The sequence below is a fragment of the Pezoporus flaviventris genome, unplaced genomic scaffold (assembly GCF_033815535.1).
Source record: "Pezoporus flaviventris isolate CSIRO_AGI_PZ_B2104156 unplaced genomic scaffold, CSIRO_AGI_Pfla_v1 ptg000002l, whole genome shotgun sequence".
Taxonomy (NCBI): Eukaryota; Metazoa; Chordata; class Aves; order Psittaciformes; family Psittacidae; genus Pezoporus; species Pezoporus flaviventris.
This window is the reverse complement of record NW_026892550.1, coordinates 25,411,726-25,435,260: the sequence shown is the minus strand read 5'-3', so window position 1 is coordinate 25,435,260 and position 23,535 is coordinate 25,411,726. Positions and strand designations below refer to the sequence as shown.

Here is a 23,535-nt window from a genome sequence, read left to right as displayed (position 1 = left end):
TTGCTGTCTGATCATAGTTAGGAGCTGGGAAGTAACAGATCACAGCTTGCTGCTCTTTAGCAATGATGGATGGACTGCTCCGTTAGCACTATATCCTGTGAAAGACTGGAAGTATGTTTGGCAAGGGCATCCTTAGAAGTCTTAGTGGTGAAAATCCAGCAAGGCTTAACTGAGGAATGAACTTTCAGAGGTTTACAGCTCACCCAGACTGGAGCAGACATTCAGAGAAGCAAGGAAATTCATGTCCCTGTTATAAGACCAGGTGGTTGCTGTATGCCACCCTCCTGTTTTCTAGAGTAGAGGCAGCAGGAGGTGTTTGAAATGTGCTTTTCAACAGATACATCCTCTGCTTCATCCTTCCTTCCGTTCAGCTAAGCTTTCTAAACAGTGGGGTGATGGGCCTGCTTTTCCATGCTACCCAGAATTACATGCTGCAAGTCCTTCCCCATGAGAGTGAATTGCAGATCCTACAGAATCCCATTTGCTAGCCCATGTACACCATGAAACTTCTTGTTTCTCCTGCCGTTTAGAACCATAACACATACAACTAGCTTCAAGCGTTCAGCTTTCCTTACAGCCTTGACTTTTTCATTACTTTGCCTCTCTGATGACCTTTCCACACTTCTTCAATACTAAAGCACTTTGGCTTATTAGGGTAGTGAAAGAGCTACACATCCATGGGCTCTGATGGCTTTACTATTCCTGCTAGTCTTTTCTGACAGCTAGGCAACTTACTCAATATTTATGTTTTGAGAGAAGGAAGGAGAATAGTAATAACTATTGTAATTTCTGTTAGAGACCAATTCCCAGCTTTGAGCACTTTGTCATTAGTGGGTTGTAAACCTCTCAGACAGGCTGTCCTGTAGCTATCCGCTCAGCCATTTGTCAGGGCAGAAAAATGTGCATGGTGAAATTGGTCACCAACAGCCTGCAGCTAGACCGAACCAGCCTTTAAAAAGCCTGCCAGACATTTCTACACTTTTAATAGTCACAATCCTACATTAGCATTTATGAGAACATTTATAGAGAGTTTGAGCGATTGTATGGGTTTTCTCCTAGATGCAACATTAAACCTCTGAAATATAAAATTTGTTTTAAATGATGAAGGTTCTGTGTGGAAAGACAGAAGCAGGGAGGTACCTCCCTCACCACCAAACCAGGCCTCCTGCTCCTTTCAAGGCAAACATATCAAATATGTCTCTTTTATAAACTTACCAAAATCCATCTTGAAACTGCTCTTATTTTCAGCCACATGCAACTTCTCTCACACGAAGACTCTTTCAGGACCTTGTTCCTTTGATGGCTGGATACTTTATTCTCCTTTCCAGCTTACGTATCTTCAGTTTTTGTGTTGCTGAGCTGATCAAGCCCCATTTTTTCAGAATAAAAATGGTTTCTTATTTCCGTAGTTGTGCTTGAGATCTTCTTTAGGCATGTTCCAGTTCGAATTCAAGTATCTCAAGAACCACTAACCAAAATTGTTTCTGTGCAGTTTTACCAGTTTTAGGACAGAACTAGCATGTCTCTGTATCTACAGGAAGTATCTTATCTGATGAGTTTTGTATACCTCATGTGCTGCTGATAGCCCAGGGTCATCCCTGGATCAACTAATACCACCCAGATCCTTCTCTTCCTGTTGTTTTTGATTGCAGAGTCCCAGCTGATGGAGAGATTTGTTATTATTGCCCACTAAGTTGATGACCTTGGTATATGTCATTTTGCATTGCTGTACTGTTCTGCTTTGCCTCGTTTCCGGTGCTTCAGAATTTAAATCTTGTACAATATTTCAAGCTCCTTCTACCTTTAACAGTACCTCGTAATTTTGTCATCAGCACTCCTGCCTTTTGTGCATAAGTTAGTCATCACTAAAAATAGTAAGGCCAGTCCTCAAGGAACATTGTTAAGGCTCTCTGTCTAGCCCAGGCCATTGTTGTCTCTCCTTCAGCCTGTTCCTTTCAACTCTTTATTAAATCCCATCACTTCAAACTAATTCTCCTGGTGTCGTTGTATCAAATGTTTTACTGAAATCTGAATAGTCTTCATCTACCAGACTTCTGTCAGCTGAACAGTCACTTATGTCACCCAGGGTGACAGGTGGCAAGCCTGCTTATCGCTTGCATTTGTCAGCTCTTGTCCACCTTCCTCATTCATCTTTAACACTTGGTTTTTCTTTTCAAAATCTGCTTGAACTTTATGCCTATAAGTCTGAAAGGCAAGTGACTAGACTGCAGTTGTCTGTGTCACTTTTTCCTCTTACGTTTATATACTGCATTTGGTATTCTGCAGTCACTCAGTTATTCAGGCTTCAATTGAAAGCAAGTGGGTATGTGCAGAGAAACAACTTGCAGACAGCTCTGTGGGGGTTGCATGTTTACAGCCACAGTGACTCATATCAAATTTGCTCAACTTACAACTGAAAATGTGTTTTTATAGCTGCTAGCTCTGCAAAAACACTCTCAGATTTGAAAGGCAACCTGTGTCCATTTGGACTCATGCACTGGAGCTTCAGATGCTGCTGCTTTTCTGTTCTGTCAAGATTTTGGTTAGAGATGGCTTCATTCTGCCTTTGTTTGGCTCCCTTTGCCTACAAGAGTTCTTCGAGGCAATCTTACCAAAGGTGAGATCCTGAATTTTGACTTTGGTGCAGCACCCTGGAGTAGCTATGAAAAAGACTATAATTAAAGCAAGTATTATACATATTGAAGACTCCTCACAAATGGATCACTTGGTATCTGTATTTTTTTCCCTTCTGTAGTGTTGGCACAAGCAGAAAGTAGGACAGTTTATTTTTATCTTCAGAGTAAGCATTTATGACTGAATGTGCTGGGGCTGATGGTAGTATCTATTCATAGTTGGTTTTTAGAAGAACAACACATGCCTTACTATGCTTGTCATAGCTCTGGTCTACAGGTTAATCCTTTTCCTTATCATAGACTTATATCACTCTATTATATTTCATGTTAATGACTTGGGCCTTCAGTTGGAAGCAGGAAATATTTTACAGTTTGATATTAGCAGGTGAAGCTTTCTAGATACTACATATAGTCAGTGCAGACAGAATGGTCTTTCCAGGAGTTCCCTGGGATGAGATAATGACTGTGGACTAGATTTATGGTTTTCAGATGGCTAACACTGTTAGAGATTAATTCCATTTCAGAGTATTTTAAATGGCAAATAATCAACATAAAGCAAGTGCAGTTCTGCAAGAGCAGCCGAAGGTCAGATTAAACTACTGGGAGTGCAAAGAATTTAATAAGTTGTGACAGCATGATCGAAGACCAGGGGGTCACAGTAGAAGCTTAAACATGATATTCCACCTAGTACAGAGAGATTGTTGCTTGCTGTGTGCTCTGCTTGGGGAGAGCTGAATGTGTCCTATCAGCTCTGGAACCAGAAGCAGAACAGCTGCACCCAAAAAGTGCAGCACTCCAACCTCGCTGTGAGCAGACATCATCAGTCTAGATGAAGCACCATCCTTGTGAGATGGTGCTTTTCCCAGGAGCTGAGTGGCATGGTGCTGCACTGCAGCACTCTGTCTGGGAGATTGAGCATGGTGCTGCCTTCTGACGTCTTCCTATAGGATAAAGATTGTTGTTAACTATTTTCCAGGCTCTACTCTCAGGTTTTATTCAGATGTTGGTGCTGTTCTGCACATCTACACCCCAGATAATGGAGGCAGTCCTTACTGTCAGTCCTTACATCTGAGGATGGTAAAAACTTCCTAAATAAAATGGCAGAGAAAGTCACGATCAATTTGGCTGAGACTATAATGGTGATTACAGAACCTGCAGTAAACAGATTTTTTACTTATCTAAGAAGAAGTACTAATAAAGTTTATGAAGAAGCTTTGTCCTTTAGTATTTTTCACTGCTTGGAAACTTGAGTGTTTTCTTACTCCATGTTGATTCACTTCTGAGGTGACATTTACTGCTGCTGAGCCCATCGCTCTCTAATAGTGCCACACATTGCTGTCAGGAGGGTAGAAGTAGCATGCTTTCATGCAAACTTTATGAGAAAGTAAGGCTTAGACCTAGCAGTCTACCCAGACATCAATCATTTCATTCATGTTATGACTAACAACATTTGGAATTCAGGGAGGGAGATACATATCAACCACAGTGCTTCTCAAGGAACAGTCCTTGGCCTATTAATTATCTCTACTTACATGTGTTGTCATAAGTTGTTTTGCTCCTCAGCCTGGTATGAGGACTTCAGAACCAAAATTAGTCAGTATTTTCCCCTCTGAAATGAAACATGATTATGGCAGGATTCTCAGGAGTCTCCCCTCTCCTCCACAGGCTCCATTACATGCAGTACATATCCATGGAAATGCATCTATGTCTACTGATCATTTGAGACCCTATTAGCTTAGATATATTATTATAAATATTTCTGTTGCAGTTATATGATGCCATTTTACAGGCATCTTGCAAATGACAGTGTTTGGTCATCTGGAGCCGCAGTGCTTCTGAGCTACACTTGCCCAGACCCACGGTAGCAAACAGTCTGATGACGAAATTGCTGCTGTCAGTCCTTAGACTTGACCAGTTCCTTGCATTTATTGTCTTTATTTCTAAACAAAACAAAAAAATCAAGTTAATTTTGAAATTACATGTTCTCTTCCATTCTTATTCTTTTGGCTGCAATAAATAAGCAGGTGTTGAAACCTGGCTACAAGATCATGAGTGTTTTTCATTATTTCTTTTCCCTGGAAACATTAACAGTTTATACTAAATGGAAATGACTACAGATCCCAGGCATTTTCTATCAGTTGTTGTTTCTTCAAGCCTGTGTTAAAAGCTGTGTTTCACCAATGCATGCATTTTCGATTTCTAGGCAAAAAATGTAAATTCTTAACTGCTTACAAAACATTCTAGACCAACTCCACAAGCCATTCGGTTCTTTGTTAGTTAAAATAGCACAATTATTTCTGAATTTAAACCAGAGATTTTAACCCTAATTCAACAAGGCATTTAAGCATTGCCCTAACTTCATCCCATTGCACCTTTTAAGTTGAATGTGTGTTTACATTTTCAGCTAAACTGAGGCCTCTTTTTTTATCTATTGCACATACTATGAATTATTATCTGCTTCATGAATGCAAGTTCATTCCATTTAATACTCCAGGATATTTCCTCCTTCTATACATGCGCTTGTAGCTTGTACTGCTGATCTTTTCTTCATTGACTGATACTTGCTATCTGCAGTACAGTGTGCTTTCTAGTTAACAGTCAAGAAAAAGGATAAAATTGATCATTCATTATATAATTTTGTGCTATTTGTAGTCAGGGATCTACTGTGTCTTGGTCATGGCCAGCTGCAACACTCGTGTTCTGAGGGGAAGGGGCACGTGGCGTCACTGTTCATCCTTTGGAAACAAATGGTGCCATATTGGTCCATCTGCCCATAGCAGGGTTCCTTCTCTTTCTGCAGCCTCATTCCCTTCGTTTTGCTTTTCACCCAGAGTACATTTTATGCAGTCTGTCTTCTCTCTTGTATAGCAGTAATTTCAATTTTAAAATTAACATGAAGTGGGATAATTCATGCAGTGCTTTTTTTTCTAACTCACTTTTTTTATTGCTTTATTACTGTTCTTTCTGCCCATGCTTTTTACTTGGTTGCCTTTTCTTGTTTATCTGCAGATTTTTACATGTTCGGACTGCGCTGTATTCTTACCACCTCTATAAAGTGCAGTGCACAGTTTCAGTGGATTATAAGAGTAAGTGAACAGAGGAGGACATCTAAATAATTTAAATGAGTCAGTATTATCTGCTTTCATTACAGAAAAGATTTCCTGTGAAGGTATTTTTTATAGGATGTTATTCTCACTGAGATGTGAAATATTCCAAAACCAAGATGAGTTATCTTTTGAAACAGCATTCCAGCAATGATTTCAAATTAAACGCTTTTACAGCAGCTGATGAAAAATATCAACAACCACTTAAACCAGAGCTGAAGAGAGAAATTTGCCAACACCTCTCCTGATTTATTTCTGACTCCAAATGTAATACTGGTTTTGCTTAGATATTTTCATGAGATTCATGAAAAGCAAATTCCTCTACAAAATAAGGTTTTCCTGATCTTATCTGAGACGTGGTGCTTATTCCAAATAACATAATCACCCATTCTATAGGCTAAACTTATCATCTACCTTTTGTCTAGAATTCTGGTAAGGTGACAGACAATATAGCTTGCTTTTATACCAGAATTAAATTGTTCATGATTCATAGCTTCAGAATATGAGTCAGGCATCTCAAGCCCATGTGTACAACATTGTGTTTTACAGACAGACTTAGTTGTATGAATGGTGGCAGTTTTTCTCTATGTATTCTGCGCAGGAAAATCTGAAACACTGTAACATCACGTCAGGTCATTTGTTCGGTAGATCAACACAGTGACACACCAGAGACGGGGTTTGTCTCCGGAGGGTCTGTTGTAAGCACAGCATGAAATACAGTTGAGCTGGTAACACAAACTGGATGCTGTATGTGGATTAAACTGCACATGTTCCTTGCCATAATCACTGTTGGTTGTGATGGAAGTGCTTGAGAGGGTTGTGCTTTAGTGTAACTTCTTGTCTGCCTGCAGAATATGGACATCTGTGTCTTATATACACCCCTTGCCTAGGTAGCATGTGTGTGACCAGCTGAAGGATGCACGGCATAGCTTCTTTACTGCCCACGCACTGTCTCTCTGGTGTGCAGTGGGATGCTAAGCCTCCTACTGGGAAAGCACAAGTCTGCAGCAGCGCTCCTACAGCCCCAGCCAGCCCCTTGCCAGAGGTGTCCCCTGGTGAGGCCAAGACACCAGGGAGGTGTAACCCTTCATTTGTGTGCATGGTACCACTGACAATAGCGGGGCAAAAAGATCAAATAAAAATACTGAAAGACCTATTTCACATCATTGTTGTTTCAAAAGTATGATTCCTTGTGGTCATCATTAGAAAAGTTTTATAAAAATAAAGGCATTTACAGGTCTTGCCTTGTTTTCCTGAGGTTCTGCTCTGAGGATGTGTGGGTAAAGCACCCTGGAATTCTACATGAGTTTCCTCCCTCCTCTGCTGCTTCATAGTGCAGAGACAAAACAGGCCTTTGGGGTGTTTCTTTATGAAGGGCTTTAAACACAGTTGCTTAGGAACACTTTTCTTTGCATATGGTTTTCCTCGTCCCAGGTAGTGTGAAGTGCTGCATTAACAGTGCTGAGTGTAAGCAAGGCAAAAAAGCCTTAAAAAGGTTCATCCAGCTCCAGGTGGTCTCTCACACAAAGGTGTGATAGCTCTGCTACCTGGACACAAACCTCCTTCCTCTTCCCCACACATTGTTTGTCCTGAATGTATGTGGTACCTCGTGGAGTACCTTGTGGAGTAGGTAAGAGGCAGCAGATCGGAGGGTGAAATTTCATAGCATCACTGGAAGGTGCTGGCTGATGCATGAATAGCAAGGAAGTCCTTGATGGGAGCAAAAATCTGTCCTGGCCAAAGTTCAGCCACCAGTCTGAAGACAAAAGGAGGGTAGCTGAGAATAACTTGCAAAAGTCTGAGGGTCATATAGGGCAGTATATTCAAAATGCTCTACATCATTTAGTAAAACTTGGACTTTTACTGAATGCTTGCAAGAACATGATTGGGAGGCCTTATTAGACCTACAGAAGATATACCATAGCTTTAGTAATATGTGTGGGGTTTTAATTAAGATAGGGACTACTTGAGGGAGGAACTGAATGGCTCCCTAATGAATTTGTTACATTAATTTCCTTCAGAAAGCACATCTGAGCCTAACTTAAATTCCTCCTGTAATTAATTTATGTAATATATTCTAGCAAGTCCTGTAGTTTTTCCCTGTAATTGTGTGCTGGATTGACAAGTTTAATTTCATGTAACATGAGAGCCTGCAGTACTGAGCTTGCAGTGCTTCATAAAAGTTGATATTACAAGTTGTGCTGTTGGATTTTGGCAAGAAAGAGGCAATAAAATATTCCCGTAAAATAGAAATGTCCAAGTGACAGATATTGAGGCCAAAATTAAAAAAAAGAAAATACTCTCTAAAGGTAGGTCTTAAATCCATATTTAATCACATAAGTAGGCAGCCAGATTTTTACATGTGTGGCTTTAGAGCTTGAGATCCAGCAAAGTACTTAGCCACACGGACTGTGTGTCTCTTGCACACCAAAGAGCAGCTTCCAGAAGAGGTTCAAAGACTTGATGCCAGCAATAGGCTTTTCCACCACTGCCTCTTGCCATCCTTCCCTGGTGAGCACCAGAGCTCACAGAGTATGTCCATATATAAAAAACATCAGATATGTGCTGAACTGCCCATACAGACATACCTGTGCTCTATCCCTGAATGCTCGGTACTGTTAAGAGTTTGGATCCTCATTTAAAAGCTGCCTGCTAGCATTTGCAGCTGTTATTCAGTGCTGCATTTACTGGCAGAGGTGCCAGTTAAGCCCAGGGCTAGGAAATCCTGGGTTCCCACTCTGTCTGTGATGTTAAAATCTTGGATGCCTTGGAGGAGTTTCAGCCTCTTCACCTCTGGTGCACAGATGACTTGCCTCTTGCCATGGCAGGCCATGGGGATGGAGTGCTTTAGCAGTGGTATCGTCCAAGCTGAATTCCACCTCTCAGATGCATTGAAGGGCTGAGATATGACTGGGGCAAGGAGCCATTGCAGGAAGGGGATGGGAAGAGAGGGAGATGGAAGGAGGGAGAGAAAACGAGTTGAATCAGGACAACAATTTAGAAAGTGCTGCGGTTGCTGGTAGGAGATGGGGCAAGAGCATCCTGAGGCTGTAGGTAAGGGCAGGTTATCTCTGCACCTCTGCTCCTACCCCTTCACCGGCTGACAAGCTCCAGCTCCAGCCCCTCTCTGGAAGCAGCACTGGCACACTGCTTTGCCAGGGCTTCAGCAAAATGGACTTGTTTGGAGGGATTTTTTATAACTTTCATATAATTTTTTTGCTAAGTGCCTGTTTTATGGAGTTTAAATTCACTTTTAAACACCAAATACTATTTTAAAAATCTTCCCACTTTTCCCATTTCTTTTTACCCTTCTTTTCCTCTAATCCAACCTGTAGCTCCTGAATCACTTGCTAATGTCAAGTGAACTCAGCCCACTGTGGTGTTGACCTGGCCTTCAGCATTTCAAGGCTGCCTGGAGGCTTGCTCCTCACTGAGAACTGCCAGCAGCATGGACATGGCTGCCTGAGCCCTCACCATGCATGCTCTGGCCAGAGATGTGGAGGACCAAGCAAGTGTAGAGCAGGATGCTCTCCATCCACAGGGGTAGAGTCATGCCATGGGCTACAGGGTAGCTGTCACAGACACCGCTGTATCTGCCTCCTCTAGATGCTTTCTTCTCAGGGTCTAGGGAATGCACCTTTCTCTGTTATCTCCCCAACTAAAATGGAGTCAATTCTGATTTTTCACCTTCTGCTGGTTCTGCTATTGGGCAGTGAGAAATACCTTGTATTCTGGCCCACCCTTGTCCCACGGTGTCACACTCACCAGCTACCCTTTTAGGTGCAGCAGGCAACACAATTTAATACAAATCAGATTTAAGAATAAAGATTGAAATGCATGACAGAATCCATTGGGAAGGTGAGAGGAGAATCACAGATTTCATCGTAGCTTCTGTTTTTACACTTTTTTTTTTTCCCCTTGCAAAAAGCAGCTGTGGTCTGTGTAACCATATGCATTTGTACCTACTTTTTCATAACAATCTTAATGTGTGAATATATCAAAACTATTATAAAACTTATTGCTGTGGGTATACGTATGTATCCTTTTAGACATATCTGTTAGACAAAGAAGGGCCCCCACTGGTATACTATCATCTAAAGTATACAAGTAGAAGATTTTCATTGGTTGATCATGGTGCTGTATTTTGAGTTCTGACCCTCAAGGCACCCTGTATCTCTGTTTTTCTTTGGTCTTTCACTGACAAGAAAGTTAACTCTGCATACCTAAAAAATAGCTTGCACAATGCAATCCTAATGCTGGATTGTCTCTTCTTCACAGTACTACTTTTCTGTTTCAGCCCATGCTCCAGAGTGCACTTCTAAATGGCTCAGATACTCTGCCAGCTCCATTCCAGGGTTTACACTGGTTTATTTCTGTAAATGCGCTATAGAGAGAGTCTAAGGTAGAAAAAGCCTAAATAAATACCAATAAAGCAGAGTAAAGTGGTGAACTTTAAGCTTTCCTAACTTTTTATCTTTGTAAGCATTGTGGCCTTTCAGTGATGTCTCAGAAGTATCAAAGACCTTCACAGAGTGTTCATAATTACCATACTGCTCCAGAGAAAGAACAAGGTTGATTATAACAGCTGGACCATGTACCCAAAACACAAAGCAGAGGGAAAGGTTTTCTGATACACAGATATGAAATTCTCATTTGTTGCATTCAGGGAGGGGATAATCAATCACGTGCCGCTCTGTAATTGTAGGTCTCATGGGTTCACAATATCTGTGTCTTTTTCTTACAGTAACTTCCTTCCAATTTCAGAAATCAGTAGAAAAACTGTTCCAGTTTGGTTTCTGGGTCACTCCAGACTGTAGAGAACATCTCCATTCTCCTATTTCAAGCTTCTTGTGAAAATGGATTAGTTCTGATGCTAATGGTTATGCAGACATGTAACTTAGGAGGAGATCTGCTATTTCTGATGAAAAAGTTCAAAAGTAGGTCAAAAATAAGGGCTGGTAGTCTCATCCTGTTAGGTGCTGAATGCAGCTCCTGACAGTCTCACTCTCCTGAAATTCAGAACAAGTGAACTGAAGCAGAACAGAAACAATGTCAATGAGGTTGGGCACCACCTACCACAGAACTAGGTTATGGTCTTCTTGGGATATCAAGATCTTGGATGTGTGCTTTAAAATCTTTAGCGCCATGCTGGTTAATGGTGACTTCCCCCCACTGGGCTTCTTCAAGTCTGACAGGAAATCACCAAATTTCATTTAAATGCCTTTTCCCCTATATAATAGGGCTTGGGATTCAAAGGAATTCATTCAGCATGGTCTCCAAATGAAATGCCATTTAACTTCCTGTGAAAAAAAACAGTAACAGGAAGAGTTGTTTTAATTAGCACGTGAGCTGTGCAGCAGCTAATGTATTCCACCTCCTCATTGTAAAAGAAGCAGATTTCTTGGTAGTGTGAAGCTAGCAGAGAAGAGGGATTGTGTTCTGCTCTCCATATGCACACATAGCCCCATTCACAGGGCAGGTGTGAACGGGAGGTGATTTGTAACTGCCTGCCATTTGTACAACACAAGCTTCTGTTGTTCTGCAGGCCCCAGAGAAAGCCAGCTCCCCTTTCCAAGCCTTCTGCAGTGCCACGGGTAGGCAGCAGCCTTCAGAGAGCCTGCGATTTGGTTAATTAATTTCAACAATAACGGGTTGCAGAAAAGAGTTGTTTTTTTTAATTTACATTTTAAAAAAAGAGCTGTAAGTTAGGCAGGAAAAAGGGAGCTGCAGCTCCCTAACCCAGACATGTGGTAGTACTTGATCAGAAATCCCAAGAAGTAACATTTTAGAGAAACCTTTGAACGTATGCCTCCTTTCCCTCTCTCTGGTCAGCCTTCCACTGGTGCCAGACCAGCTTCACCTCCCAGTGCCTCCCTGGATCCCGAACTAGGTCCAGCACCACACTGCTGTGGAGACTGGAAGTACACCCCGCTCCAGTGCTCCTCCAGGAGCACAGCCTGGCACAGCAGGGCTCCTGCGCCTTTCATTTTGGGTGACAGTGATGAAGTGGTGTGGCCTGTCAAACAGATGGTGAGGGTGAATGATTTCATGGCCTCCTCCAGCCCACAGTGTGTCAGCACGAGCTGTAAAGAAAAGCCCAAGCTCCAGACAGCACTTCCCTGGCAGTGAGGTTCCAGCAGTGCTGTTACAGAGGCTGCGCTTCACTGAGAAATTGCCCAAGAGAAGGTTGACCCAGTTACAAAAAGCCAGGTGGGATGCACTGGGTCAGGCAAGGTAAGGAGCGTCTCGGGGGCTTCCAGCCACCGTGTCCACCGGAAACTGCCCTAGCAGTTCCAGAAGTAGGAAGTGACAAGATGGTTTGAAACTTCTTGGTCAAAAGGCTCTTGTTAAAATAAAGAGAGAAGGAGAAGTGATGCCAACAGGAGAAGGAAACAAATATTTCTTTTAATGAAAAAAAATAACTGTATGGCCAAAACAAAAGGCTTTTAAATGCTCTGAGAAAATAAACAATTAAGAAAAAAAAGGAGTGTGCAAAGCAGGCAAGCCTGATGTGTGATTTTTACCTTGCCTGAACTTGTTCAACACAGGGGAAAAGAGAGGACAAAGAAAATATCACTGATTATATTAGCTAGGAGCTGCTTATCTCTAATGCAGCTAAACCAGGGAAAACTTGTCTCTGAGAGAGAACACAAACCTCTGCAATAATGAGATATGGTTCTTCATTTTCATTTTAATCTGAAAAAATGCTTTATAAATGTTAACTGTTAAATACACACAGCCTCTGAGTTGGGAGCCGACAGAGACTGCCCCGTTTTCTCATCCCTGTTTTCTTGTGGGCAGGGTAAAAGCACACTGACAATACAAGATCTCTGCCTGTGCTAATGATAAATACAAACTGGGATTTGTTACCTCAGACTTTAATACCAACCTCATCTGTGCAGGAGGTGTTCTGTTTCCCTTTTTTCAGCTGTTGAACCCCATTCCCTTACACATAAACTGGCACGAGATCACACACAGGAGCTATCTTTCTGATGTCAAGAGCATCAGTGGAGTGGGGTAATGAGCTGTAGAGTAGAGTTTGTGTTCAGGGCTTTCACGGGCAACACACAGGCTGCTCAGCCAAATGAAAAACTAACCTGGGTCAATCAGAGTGTTAGAGGATGCAGATCTTGCACACACATAACAACAACATTTCAGTATTTCTGTAAGTTATTTTGCACTCATTAAGAAAATTAATTTAAAGAGCCTATCCAGAAATATGAGTGTCTGTGTTAGAATTACAACATCGGAGTCAGCAAGGCACAGTTCCTGTTCACTTCTTTGCTTTGTGGGGTGTAATGGCATAAATCCTCAGCAGCTTGGTTTGATGTAGCCTGCAGAAGTACAGTCATTTTATCTGTTTTGCTGCACCAGCTGGGGAGCTGACTTCAAGCCTTTCAACAAATAATATTCAGACAAATGAAAGCTCAGTGTCTGATCACCATGTTCTAGAAATAGTTCCAGACCTCTATACATGTGTATGTGTGTATATATATTTTATATATACGTATTCTGCCATAAGGAATGCAAAGACGTGAGTGATCCAGATTAGCTAATACAAATTCCCTGTAAAGTTTGGAAGTGCCGCCTTTTTTGTTGCTTCTTTAGTTCATAACGATTCTGTCCCCTGTCAGTTGTAAAGTTTGTTCAGAGTTCCCCCTCACAAAAATCAGTTGCCCATACAATCACAACAGTTTGGATGTCTGTTTTCAGTGCCAGGCTTCACTGGTGCAGCATGCTGCTAGCTGGTGGGTGCTGGGACCTGCAGGGAGACCCCATCCTCTCAGAAGAATTCTGCATAGATGTAGGGACCAACTGTGGAACTGGGGGATGGACACACAAACTGCTGCAGCAGCATCCCCCAGAGAAGACACCAGTGTGTGGTGGTGTGCATGTACGGCAAGAAAGGTTATTTTATGATGGATCTTCCACCAAAGGGATGAGAAATAAAGTGAGAAGAGAGGCAGGCAGAGATGTCAAAAGGTGTAGAGCTGTGTAGACACGAAAATACAAATACCAGGTGACCCAGTTCTCTCTCACTTGGCCGATTCTCAGCAGCAGCTCAGCTGAGAAAGCATTTATTCAATACTTCTGTGCAGTATAGGTCATGTGGAGAGGGGGATTCAGCCAAGGCTAAGAATTTCTCTTTGCCAAGGCACTGCTGAGCCACCTGGAGGAACCTTTTACATGGTCGTGTAAATTGAGTTTCTCCTCAGTGGAAGATAAGCATTATATCTTATCTGAAGTGCTTTGGAAAAGTACATTTGAAGTAGTAACTGTGCCACTCTGAGGGATAAGGAGTTTTTTATGCCAGTACAGCTCTTTCCAGTGTGTAACTATCATTTCTGCTTTATTTAGCACAGACACATTTTTGTTGTCACAAAAGCAGGAGCTACATTTGGAGTCAGCAGGCTGCCAACCAGAGGCCCATTACAATGCCTGAGGAGCAGTTCCCCTCTTCAAGGCTGTTTTGCCCAGATGAGACCAACAAACTTCAGGGCCTGCTAGCATGGGATCTTCTGTTTGCTGTGGACAACAAAACATACCCTGCGCCGAAGAAATTGTTCTATGATTTGGGTTACAAATGTGATTAGAGAGGTGCTGTTCACTTGCTGTCTAGGACTATGTCTTCTTGCTTAGCTACAGAGACTTCTGCCACTGTCTAACAAGCTCCTGAGTTTCTAGAATATAGCATAATGAAACTAATTTAAAATTTCCTCCCAGTTATCTTTTTCCTACTGCTTATTATCAAAACACTTGAAAGCTTTTCACTCACTCAGCTCCACGTTTATTTCTTTAGGCTGTGACTCATCACTGAACCTGACATCTCAGAAAGCCACAGATGCAGTGGACAGTATCTTTCGGTCCCTCGGGAATATTGCTCGAGCTCGAATGCACATGAAACAGTTTAATTCCATACATAATCCAGGCAGCAACACCCACCAGGCAAGTGGATCTTTCTTTTCCCTGCATATGCTGTTTCTGTAGCATGCTGTCAAAATTACAGCACTAATTTCCTTGATGTGCTAATCATATGTGTTCTGCACATGTGGAAAATACTTAAGTATAGGTTTTATAATTGACTCAATCATCAAGAACTTCCTCAAGTCCTTCATCCAAACTCAGAGAAATCCATATCAATGCCAGCAAGTGTAATTGTCTGAGAAGGAAATCTGGGATTTGTTCTGCAGCACTGTGCTATGACATAAATGCCTGTGAAAGGAAGGGATAGGTCAAGATGATTCTGGACTAAGACCTCTCATGGCATAGCAAAGCAGGATACCCACATTTATACAGCAACTATATTCCTGTGTATTTTCTCTCCCATTCCTCTGTGAGACTCAGTCCCATATGTGAATAGGTGAAAAATGCAGCTTTTGCGTCTAAAATATGAAAAATGCACTATGGTATTACTATAGGTCATCAGGATTAATATAAAGTGTTCTTCTCTCTTTCTGTCTCCCCTTTTTCAGTTAAAAATAGTTTTACAATGGAAAGCACATACAGTGATATAGAGACTATAAAACTTGACTCTTGAGCCAGAAAAAAATCCTTCCAAACTTATAAGAATGCTGTAGACCAGCAAAGGGATGTAGTACAAATTAAGCAGTCCTCTGTAAGAACAAAAATCAGGAGTGTTACAAAATGTCACTGGAAAACTAAGGTGTGGAAAAACTGAAGTCCCCTAGCAGTTAGTAGCAGTCTGGTGTCTGAAATGGGGGGAATTGTTAAACATTTAATACAGCTCAGGGGTGGGAGGAGCTGTCAGATGGTAAAGAAAATAACCTCTGAAAGTTTCCTGGAAGTGTAATTAGCATCGGTGTGTTCTTTGGATGTAACCCAGGTTGTTTGCTTAGGGCTAAGTTCTGGAACACAGCAAGGGATGTATTAACACCTTGCAGCCCCCTAATCTAGCTATGCAATGGGTTTAATTGCTTGAATAGTACCAACCTTCTGCTGAGGGCAGTTATGGAGGCTTAGAGTAGCTAAAATAAGCAAGCGATGTGGTTTTTTCCATCATACATGCATCTGCCTACAAATGGGCCTCTGTTTTGACTAGCAGGTGTTAATATATGGGTTGTATGCAATCAGTTTAGATCCTCTGAAGTAGTGTCCTTCCCTTACTGTGGCTGTACACTTTCCCAGCCTGGCGTGGTGCTGTGGGAATGGGTTTAGATAATAGGTGCTTTTCTGCTTTCTCTGTTAGGAACTGGGAAGCCTCCATTTCTTGTTAAGACTCAAAAAAGGTGTCTACGGGTAAGGAAGTGGCAATCGGATAGCTTCTTAGAATGACTTTTTTGTAGCATTGAATTGTATATGTCTTACATAAAATGATGTGTTTTTATCAGATTATTAAACCATGTAGTGACCATTGCAAGAGGAGAGTATTTTCCTAGTATTGTAACTACTGTTCTTTTTCTTTCATATTCATCTGAAGTATATTTCTTCCTTCCTCTTTGCCTTCCTCCATCCTTCCCTCTCCTCATTCTCTTTCTCTCTCTTCTGTCTCCTTTTCTCCTTACAAACTTGTCTGAGTTATGTCCAATAGCCATCAAGGTTTCTAACAACTCTTTTAAATACAATTTCTGCCCCGACAAAATTTAAAGTTGATTAAGGTTTCGTTATGAGTTAGAAATCAATGCAGCTTTTGGGGTTGTACAAAAAAAAATGAAACAAAAACTCCAGAAAAAATGTAATAGATTAATTTTACATCGTAAAAAGTTTTTTAAATATTTGAAACTATCGTAGCTAAACAAGATAGGTGACCGTACTACCTGCCTTTCAGTATCTGTGTAGCCAAACTGGATCATTTTAAAGAGCAGTGAGTTTGGGTGCTGAAAATTCAGACATGCAAAACCATAACACGTTTTTAACATCTTTTGAGTACATAGCTTTGTCTGAAGTCAGATAATATTTTCCCTTTAATTTCATAAAGTAAAGCTTCTCTATTTAGCTGTGATTTGATCTCTATTCAAAAAACTATTTCATTCCTAATGTCTTTCTGTTCCTCATCTGTGAAGATATTAAACAGATTTTTATACATAGGACTTCATGTCTGCATGTGTATTGTCAAACAGTTGTTTATTGCGTGACTAGAATTGACACAAATCTTGGCATGTTCTCCTAAAAGATCCTGCAGCTCATGTCTGCTGTAATTTGCTTTGTTGGCTCAATTAAAAATTATGCACATGTTGTGAGAAGAGCTGGACGAGTTGTATAAATCTTTGTTGACAGGACTGTATTCGAAAACTGCAAGTTTTCTTTCTCACTGTAAAGTGTTGGGTGAAAAACATTTCTTCAATTACTTCAGAAAATTTTCAAGCCAAGTGGTTTGCTTTTTATTTTCCATCCATTTTTACATTTATCTTGCATGATGTCTCTTGTAGATAATATCTTTACAAAATTAATGAAGTCATACTCAATTGCCTTAAGACATCTAGGGGATGATGTATACCTGGGCTAGTCCCAAAGGAAAGCAAATGTGCTAATCTGAAAGCTGCTAATTTTCTAAGGCTGTTACACTTCCTGAAACAGTTGTGGTTCCATTGCAGTTTGGGCAAAGTTGAAAGCAGCAAAACAAAACTCTATCTGTAAACCGAATAAAGTTGAATTTTCATTAAAGAGCATCTTTCCAGAAGTCCCTAATTTTTTTTAGTTTAGAAACTTTTTCAGGATGGCAAAGTGGTTTAAACCTTGGTAAGGGAATGGGACAATTTCTAGGCTACTAATTCATATTCAGTCCTGAAGCTTTGTGGACCCCGAAGAGGATGCATGGGGAATTCTTTGGAAGCTGATCTTCCAAGATGCTGACCATTTGTACCTTTATATATTTAGTATGTCCCTAACTTCTCTGAAGCTGAGATACATGATATTGATGGGGTTGTTTGGCCTATTTTTCTCCAGGTTTTCTAGAGGTGAAAGTACTATGTAGAGCGCCCTAGCCATCAAAGCTGAAGGACTAACAGGGATTTTTTAGCTCTGCTCTCCCATGAGGGATAAACAGGCAGGTTGGCCTCTTCTGAGCCCCTCTGATATGCCTGACAGGCATGAGTAGTTAATAATCAGCCCCTCCTAAAAACCTCTGTTTAGGTGATTGTAAAATCATTACAAAGTGAATAAGATAGGGGTGCATGATGGGCAACAGTGTCATCCCTATTATTAGCCCTTTCTCCAAAAAGATTCCAGAGATACTAGAAGCCCCTTTCATCCTTGCCTGCTTTTACTGATACAATACACATGGCGCAGAGTAAATGTGTGGCTATATTCTAGTCTGTTCAGTTTGATGCTAAGCTGGTGCACACCATTTGTGGTCAAGGTCATAAAGACCACTGCTGCGTTGATAATATTTTAACTGTCTGAATGGTTTCCTTTCCAGGGTGATTATTTTTATTACCTTTCATGGCAATAAAATGTTCAGAAGAGCAGTTGTACCAAGTCTAAGCAGCTTCACTCACAGTGCGTTGTTCTTTTTGTGCAGGCTTCTTACAAACCACTGCTGAAACAGGTAGTGGAAGAGATCTGTAATCCTGATCGACCTGATCCTGTTGATATTGAGCATATGTCATCAGGCCTCACTGACCTCCTTAAAACCGGATTTAGCATGTTCATGAAGGTAAGCCAGGCTTCCCAAGATCATCTGTAAGATTTTCCTGAGGTCATGGCATCAGATGGCTGTAGTTGGTTTTATGTACTTGAGCTGATACTGTTCAGCAGAATCTACGGGGTGGTTAGGAGAGTTAAATGCTTGCAGGGAGGCAGGGAATAGAGGCAGTGTGGCTTTGCTATTGAGAAGTCCTACCTCACATAGCTTTGGATAAGCAAGCGCCAGTTCATATAACCTACCTGGATTTCCAAAAAGCTTTCCACAAGACACTTCATCAAAGCGTTTTAAGGACACCAAGCAGCCTTGAGAGAGGAGAGAAGTATGAACCTTCAGATCTCACAGGGGAGGAAAGTCATCAGGGAAGATCCATATTAAGTGTCTTTTCCATAACTTCATCTTGTTCAAGTTGCACTGTGGAGGAAGGAAGCCTATTAGTCAGAAATTGCTTTCTCTATGCTCTTAGCAGGTTTTAAGACAGTCTTTCTGCAAGAGCTTACTCTGCTTTACAAATTAGCCCATGCTAAGTGTTCACTAGATGTCTACAGAGATGAACTGCAGAGTAGCTAGCATGCTGTGCATTCAGCTCTGCCTTACTGCATATCCTGAGTTCTCCATTGAAAACAAACCTGAATTTACATCAACCCACATCAATACCATGGTTATGAATACAGTAAGCTTCTGTACCGTGCCAGGTGTTCTTCCAGTTTTACTTTCTACTTCTCAGCACAGAAGAGGCATCAGCAAACTATTGAGAGTGGACACAAGTTGCAGTGAGGGAAATTCCAACTGGATATAAGGAAAAACGTCCACCCTAAGAGTGGTTAACTCCAGAGAGGCTGTGGATTCTCCACCTCTGAAGTAACCAAAGGTTGGCCAAGCAAAACCCTGAGCAACCTCATATAATTTTGAAGTTGGCCCTGCTTTGGACAGGGAGGTGGAGTGGAAGAGCTACAAACATTCCTTAAAACCTGAACTGATCTGTGACTCTGTGGTCATAGAAAGGAAAAAAGTTCTGTTTTGTGCAAATACCTGCTAGGCCTGCCATGCATTTAAGGCAGGAGACAAAAAAACGTTTGACTGTGATACTGGTACTATTCTAGAACATACTATCAGAATAACAAAGTTATTTTTCTGTTCTTTCAGAGGAAGTTCATCTCAAGCACAAAATCAGATGTGATTAAAATCCAGTGCTTGTTTTCAGGAAACTCTGCCCAGTTGAAATGAACTTGCAAAATGTATTCAGTTCGGTTCCTAAATGGAAATTCTCAGCTCTTCATAGCTTATGATAAAGCCCTGAGACAGAGAAGGATAGCTATAGAAATAGTGACCCAATGTTCTTTCCATTCATTTATTAGTACTGAAAAAATTCATGCCAACACTCCAAAAATAGTAGAAGAAAACACAAATGTTCCACCATCAAATAAAGTAAACAAGCTTGTGCACACAATCACTTTTTAAATGCTTGGTTTTGTGAGTCTCACAATTGTATTTATTTCATTGCCTGTGGTTATTGCCATTTTTTGAGCAGGAACATAGCTTGTCCTTTTTAAGAAAACAAAATCAAACCAAACAAAACCAAACAAAACAAAAATGTAAGGAACAGAAATACCCCAGAAGGTCTAAATAGTTAGATGGGGACATTGACACCTTTGGCTAGTTTGAGGGCTGTTCTGTCCTTGTTAATTGTGTGCAAGTATCACGTAAGTGTATTATGGCAATATGTACCTGTAAGTACCTGCATCTCTGCTAGTAAGACAAATACACTGCTACATGGAATATGTAGCAGATGAGCAAGTGAATCTTGTGTAGAATGCATAGTCACAAACCTCATAAATAATGTGTCCATGCTTGCTCATTTGGTTTGTAGCTGGCTTGCTGGCAAGTGATCAGTTATTACTTGGATGAGTTTCTGACCAACCTGTATTTCTTACATAAGAGGATCTTCTTCACTTACTGCACCATCAGCACAGTAATTATTTCATGAGCTTCCTTATATTTTTATTTCTTTCTCAATGCCTGAATATAAATACCAGCTCACATAAACATGCTTTGGTAAGCAAGAGGCTCAGATGTGTTCATCCAGCACAGACTTTTAAAGGTATCTCTCATCCAGAAATTGTTTCTCTTGCAAATGTGTTTGTTTTGAAGCTAAGGGCAGGTGAAGGGAAAAGGTCTCCCTGCCTCAAGGACTCCTCTTGACTGCTGCTCTAGACCACATGTGGTTTATAATGATCTCAGCTTATTATCATTGATACCAAGTGCCTTGCATGGCAGTCTGGGTTCCGGTGATCAAATGTGTTTTCCTTTTTCCACTTACTCAGCGAAATTAATTGGTTTCTAGTTGGCAAGCATACCAGATGGATTGGTGCTGGTGTCCTGGTTGGCGGAGTTAGCCCTCATGGGACAGTAAAGGTTGTTTCTGCTGGCTTTCCTCAGAGGAAAAGGCTGTTTGTGAGCCATGAGAGCAAACCTGTCCTCCAGCCCCTTCCTGCTTCAGTTTTAGAGTTTTATTGCCCACTGTTATCCCACTTTCCCATCTTATCCTCTCCATCTCCTCCATACAGACACTTACACCAGCAAAGAGCCCTCTAACCACCATCGTCCTGAGGAAATGCAGTATGGTGGGCTCGGAGCTGGAGAGAATGGCCTGATGTCCAGCTGGGACACTCAGGGAATCATGCCTCCTTCTTGCTTTGGACTCCCTCACTTTGATGTAGTGGCTTTACTTTATTCTTTGTTAGTCTTTCTAATTGCTTGAGATAATGGTTCCAATTAATTCATTAAAATTAATGTATTAACATGGCATTTTGAACTGAAAATGAATTTTACTTGAGGATTTTTTGCAAACTTCAGATTTCACAGTAAATGGGATTCAGAGGCCTTGGAAATGTCCCAGGACAGCCAAACTTTAGAAGGGTCCCAGAACACGTTGCTTTTGTTGCAGTCCATTTCAGTTCTTCTGTATTACAGAAGTGAGTTGTGTTTAGCTACATGCAGCCAGTTCCTTCAAAAGACAGAGCCTTGGGTGGTTGTATTATCAAACAAAAAAATCTTGGCAGAAACTTACATTCTTAACACAGCCAAATATTTTGTACCCAGAGTATTGTCCTCCTTCAAAACACTTGTGCATAGCATAACAAAATTACAGATTCCAGGACCCTTTTCATTGCAATCCTAATTTAATTTAGAGTTTGCATGCCTAATAGTATTTTTAATATGCATTTCTGGAATTTGTGGTTTGAACTTTAGTCTTCTGAAAATAATAAGTTTTATATAGGCACCATGTGTTTGGATCTAGGTTTATTTTGACTGAAGGAAATGATTTGTCAAGACATTTTCTCTTTAGTACTGCCATGAGAGCTTGTGCTTTCTGATTAATATCCTTACACTGGGTGTCCTTTCAGTGTGTCCAGTGTTATGCACGCGTGCTTGTCACTCTCTTGTCACTAGAAAAGACATTAAGAAATAGAGGGTTTATTCACTATCAAGTCTCTGAAGTTCAAGCTCTTTGCTCTTTCTAACTGTACTGTCAGAGCAAACAGCTCCATTTCATTTCATGAAGCTTATGAATGACCGAAGACTTATGCAAAGACCCAAGGAAAGGAATAAAACACTAATTCGTGTATTACCTCAAAGTACCATAGCAGAGCGTTTTATCAATTTTTATCTTCACCATCTTTGTGAGCAGTTATTTCTTTAACCTTGTGTCACTGCTTATAGCAATTACAGCGTGAAATACTGTGATATTTAACAAGTAATAGTTCTATTTGGACTGCTTTGTAAGTTAATATTTAGATCTTACTCAAACTTCTTATTGTGTTTGTAATAAGAATGGACTTTTTTCCATTTGTGGTTGACACTGTGTTATATGCAGCTAGTAAGAAAAGCAAGAAGTCTGATGTGAAAAAGTGTATAAAGAAAGTCTTTGTAAGCTCTGGTGTATCCATTTAATTGGTCTGTTGGTGTAAATGGAAAATTGCTAAATATCACACCAGAACTGCAGGACACCCTGATGAATTGCAGTATATATGCTATCTGTGCCATCAGCTCAATGAAGATGGCTGGCAAAGTGGGGAAGATTGAGAGAATAGACACCCAATACTCAAATACTCAGCTCACTAATGCATCTATCTAAGGCTTTTTGTACCGTTTTCAGACTCCCAGGGCATTTAAGAGCTCCTTGTCTGGGAAGCAGCACTGAGCAGGGAGCCCTCTGTAAACAGTGTCCTGCTAGCCTGGAGAGAGAGCATGCATCTCCCCATGCTTGCTTCAAAGGGAAGAGTCTCTTCTAAAGGTTGCATGTCAGAAAGCCTGACGGAGCTCCAGGATGAAAAGCTGCCCAAAAACTAAATATAGGACAGGCACAGTAAGGAAGAGAAGAAGATCTGTACCCTTAGGAACTGGAGCCACAGGGATCAAAGGTAGCTGCCGTGGTGGTGAAAGCAAAGGAGCTGTGCTCTGCCCAAACACAGGTTAATGACCACTTTCAAGCTGTTGAGTGAATGCTGTTGAAAACCTGCACTTGTGGAAGGAGGGGGGGGGGGGGGGCAGAGAGTCTAAAAAAGAACAAATTAAACTCTTCTCATTGTCACTTTTTGAAGCCAGACATTTGGAGTGTTTTATACTCAAAGGTGATGTGGCTTCCAATTGCAATGGGCTCCACTGACATCACTCCCAAACACTGGAGCAAAGGCATTGGCAGGGGACTATTTTATCAAGAAAGAGTTTGCTGTGAAACAGCAAAGTAATCAGACTTCTAAAAGTGTTTGAGAAAAAAATGATGTAAAGAATTACCTTCACATTTAAAATTGAAATGTGGTTTTATAGAGTTTTAACTGAAGTGGAATGTTTGTGCCATTTTAATGATAATTGGGGAAAAATGAAAAAAGTATTTTGTTTGAGCTGAAGTTTCTCTATATTAGTTATAACCTGGTCATAGATGTGTTGAAAACTGTAAAGTGAAACAAGCTAGAAACTGAATTTATACTATAACAGACCCAATTTATTTTCATTGGATGAATTGTGAAGGATTATTCACTGGACTGGTGAAAACACATTACTTGCAATTCTTTCCACTGCTGACCGCAGGCAGGGATTCTAGCATGTTTAGGCTGGACTTTTTGCTTCTGCTGGGTAGTAATTTACCTCTCATTCCTTAAAGCTTCATGCATACGTGTGCATCCAGCCAAGTAAT

General features: G+C 40.9%; 1 protein-coding gene across 1 annotated transcript in view; it reads left to right on the top strand.

Moving 5' to 3' along the window:
* Positions 1-23,535, top strand: part of SCFD2 (sec1 family domain containing 2) — a 190,456-nt gene that overhangs the window by 160,872 nt on the left and 6,049 nt on the right. The window contains exons 6-7 of the mRNA XM_061472727.1: positions 14,538-14,683; positions 18,216-18,350. Coding sequence (XP_061328711.1) covers positions 14,538-14,683; positions 18,216-18,350 — 281 coding nt within the window. The remainder of the gene's footprint in view (positions 1-14,537; positions 14,684-18,215; positions 18,351-23,535) is intronic.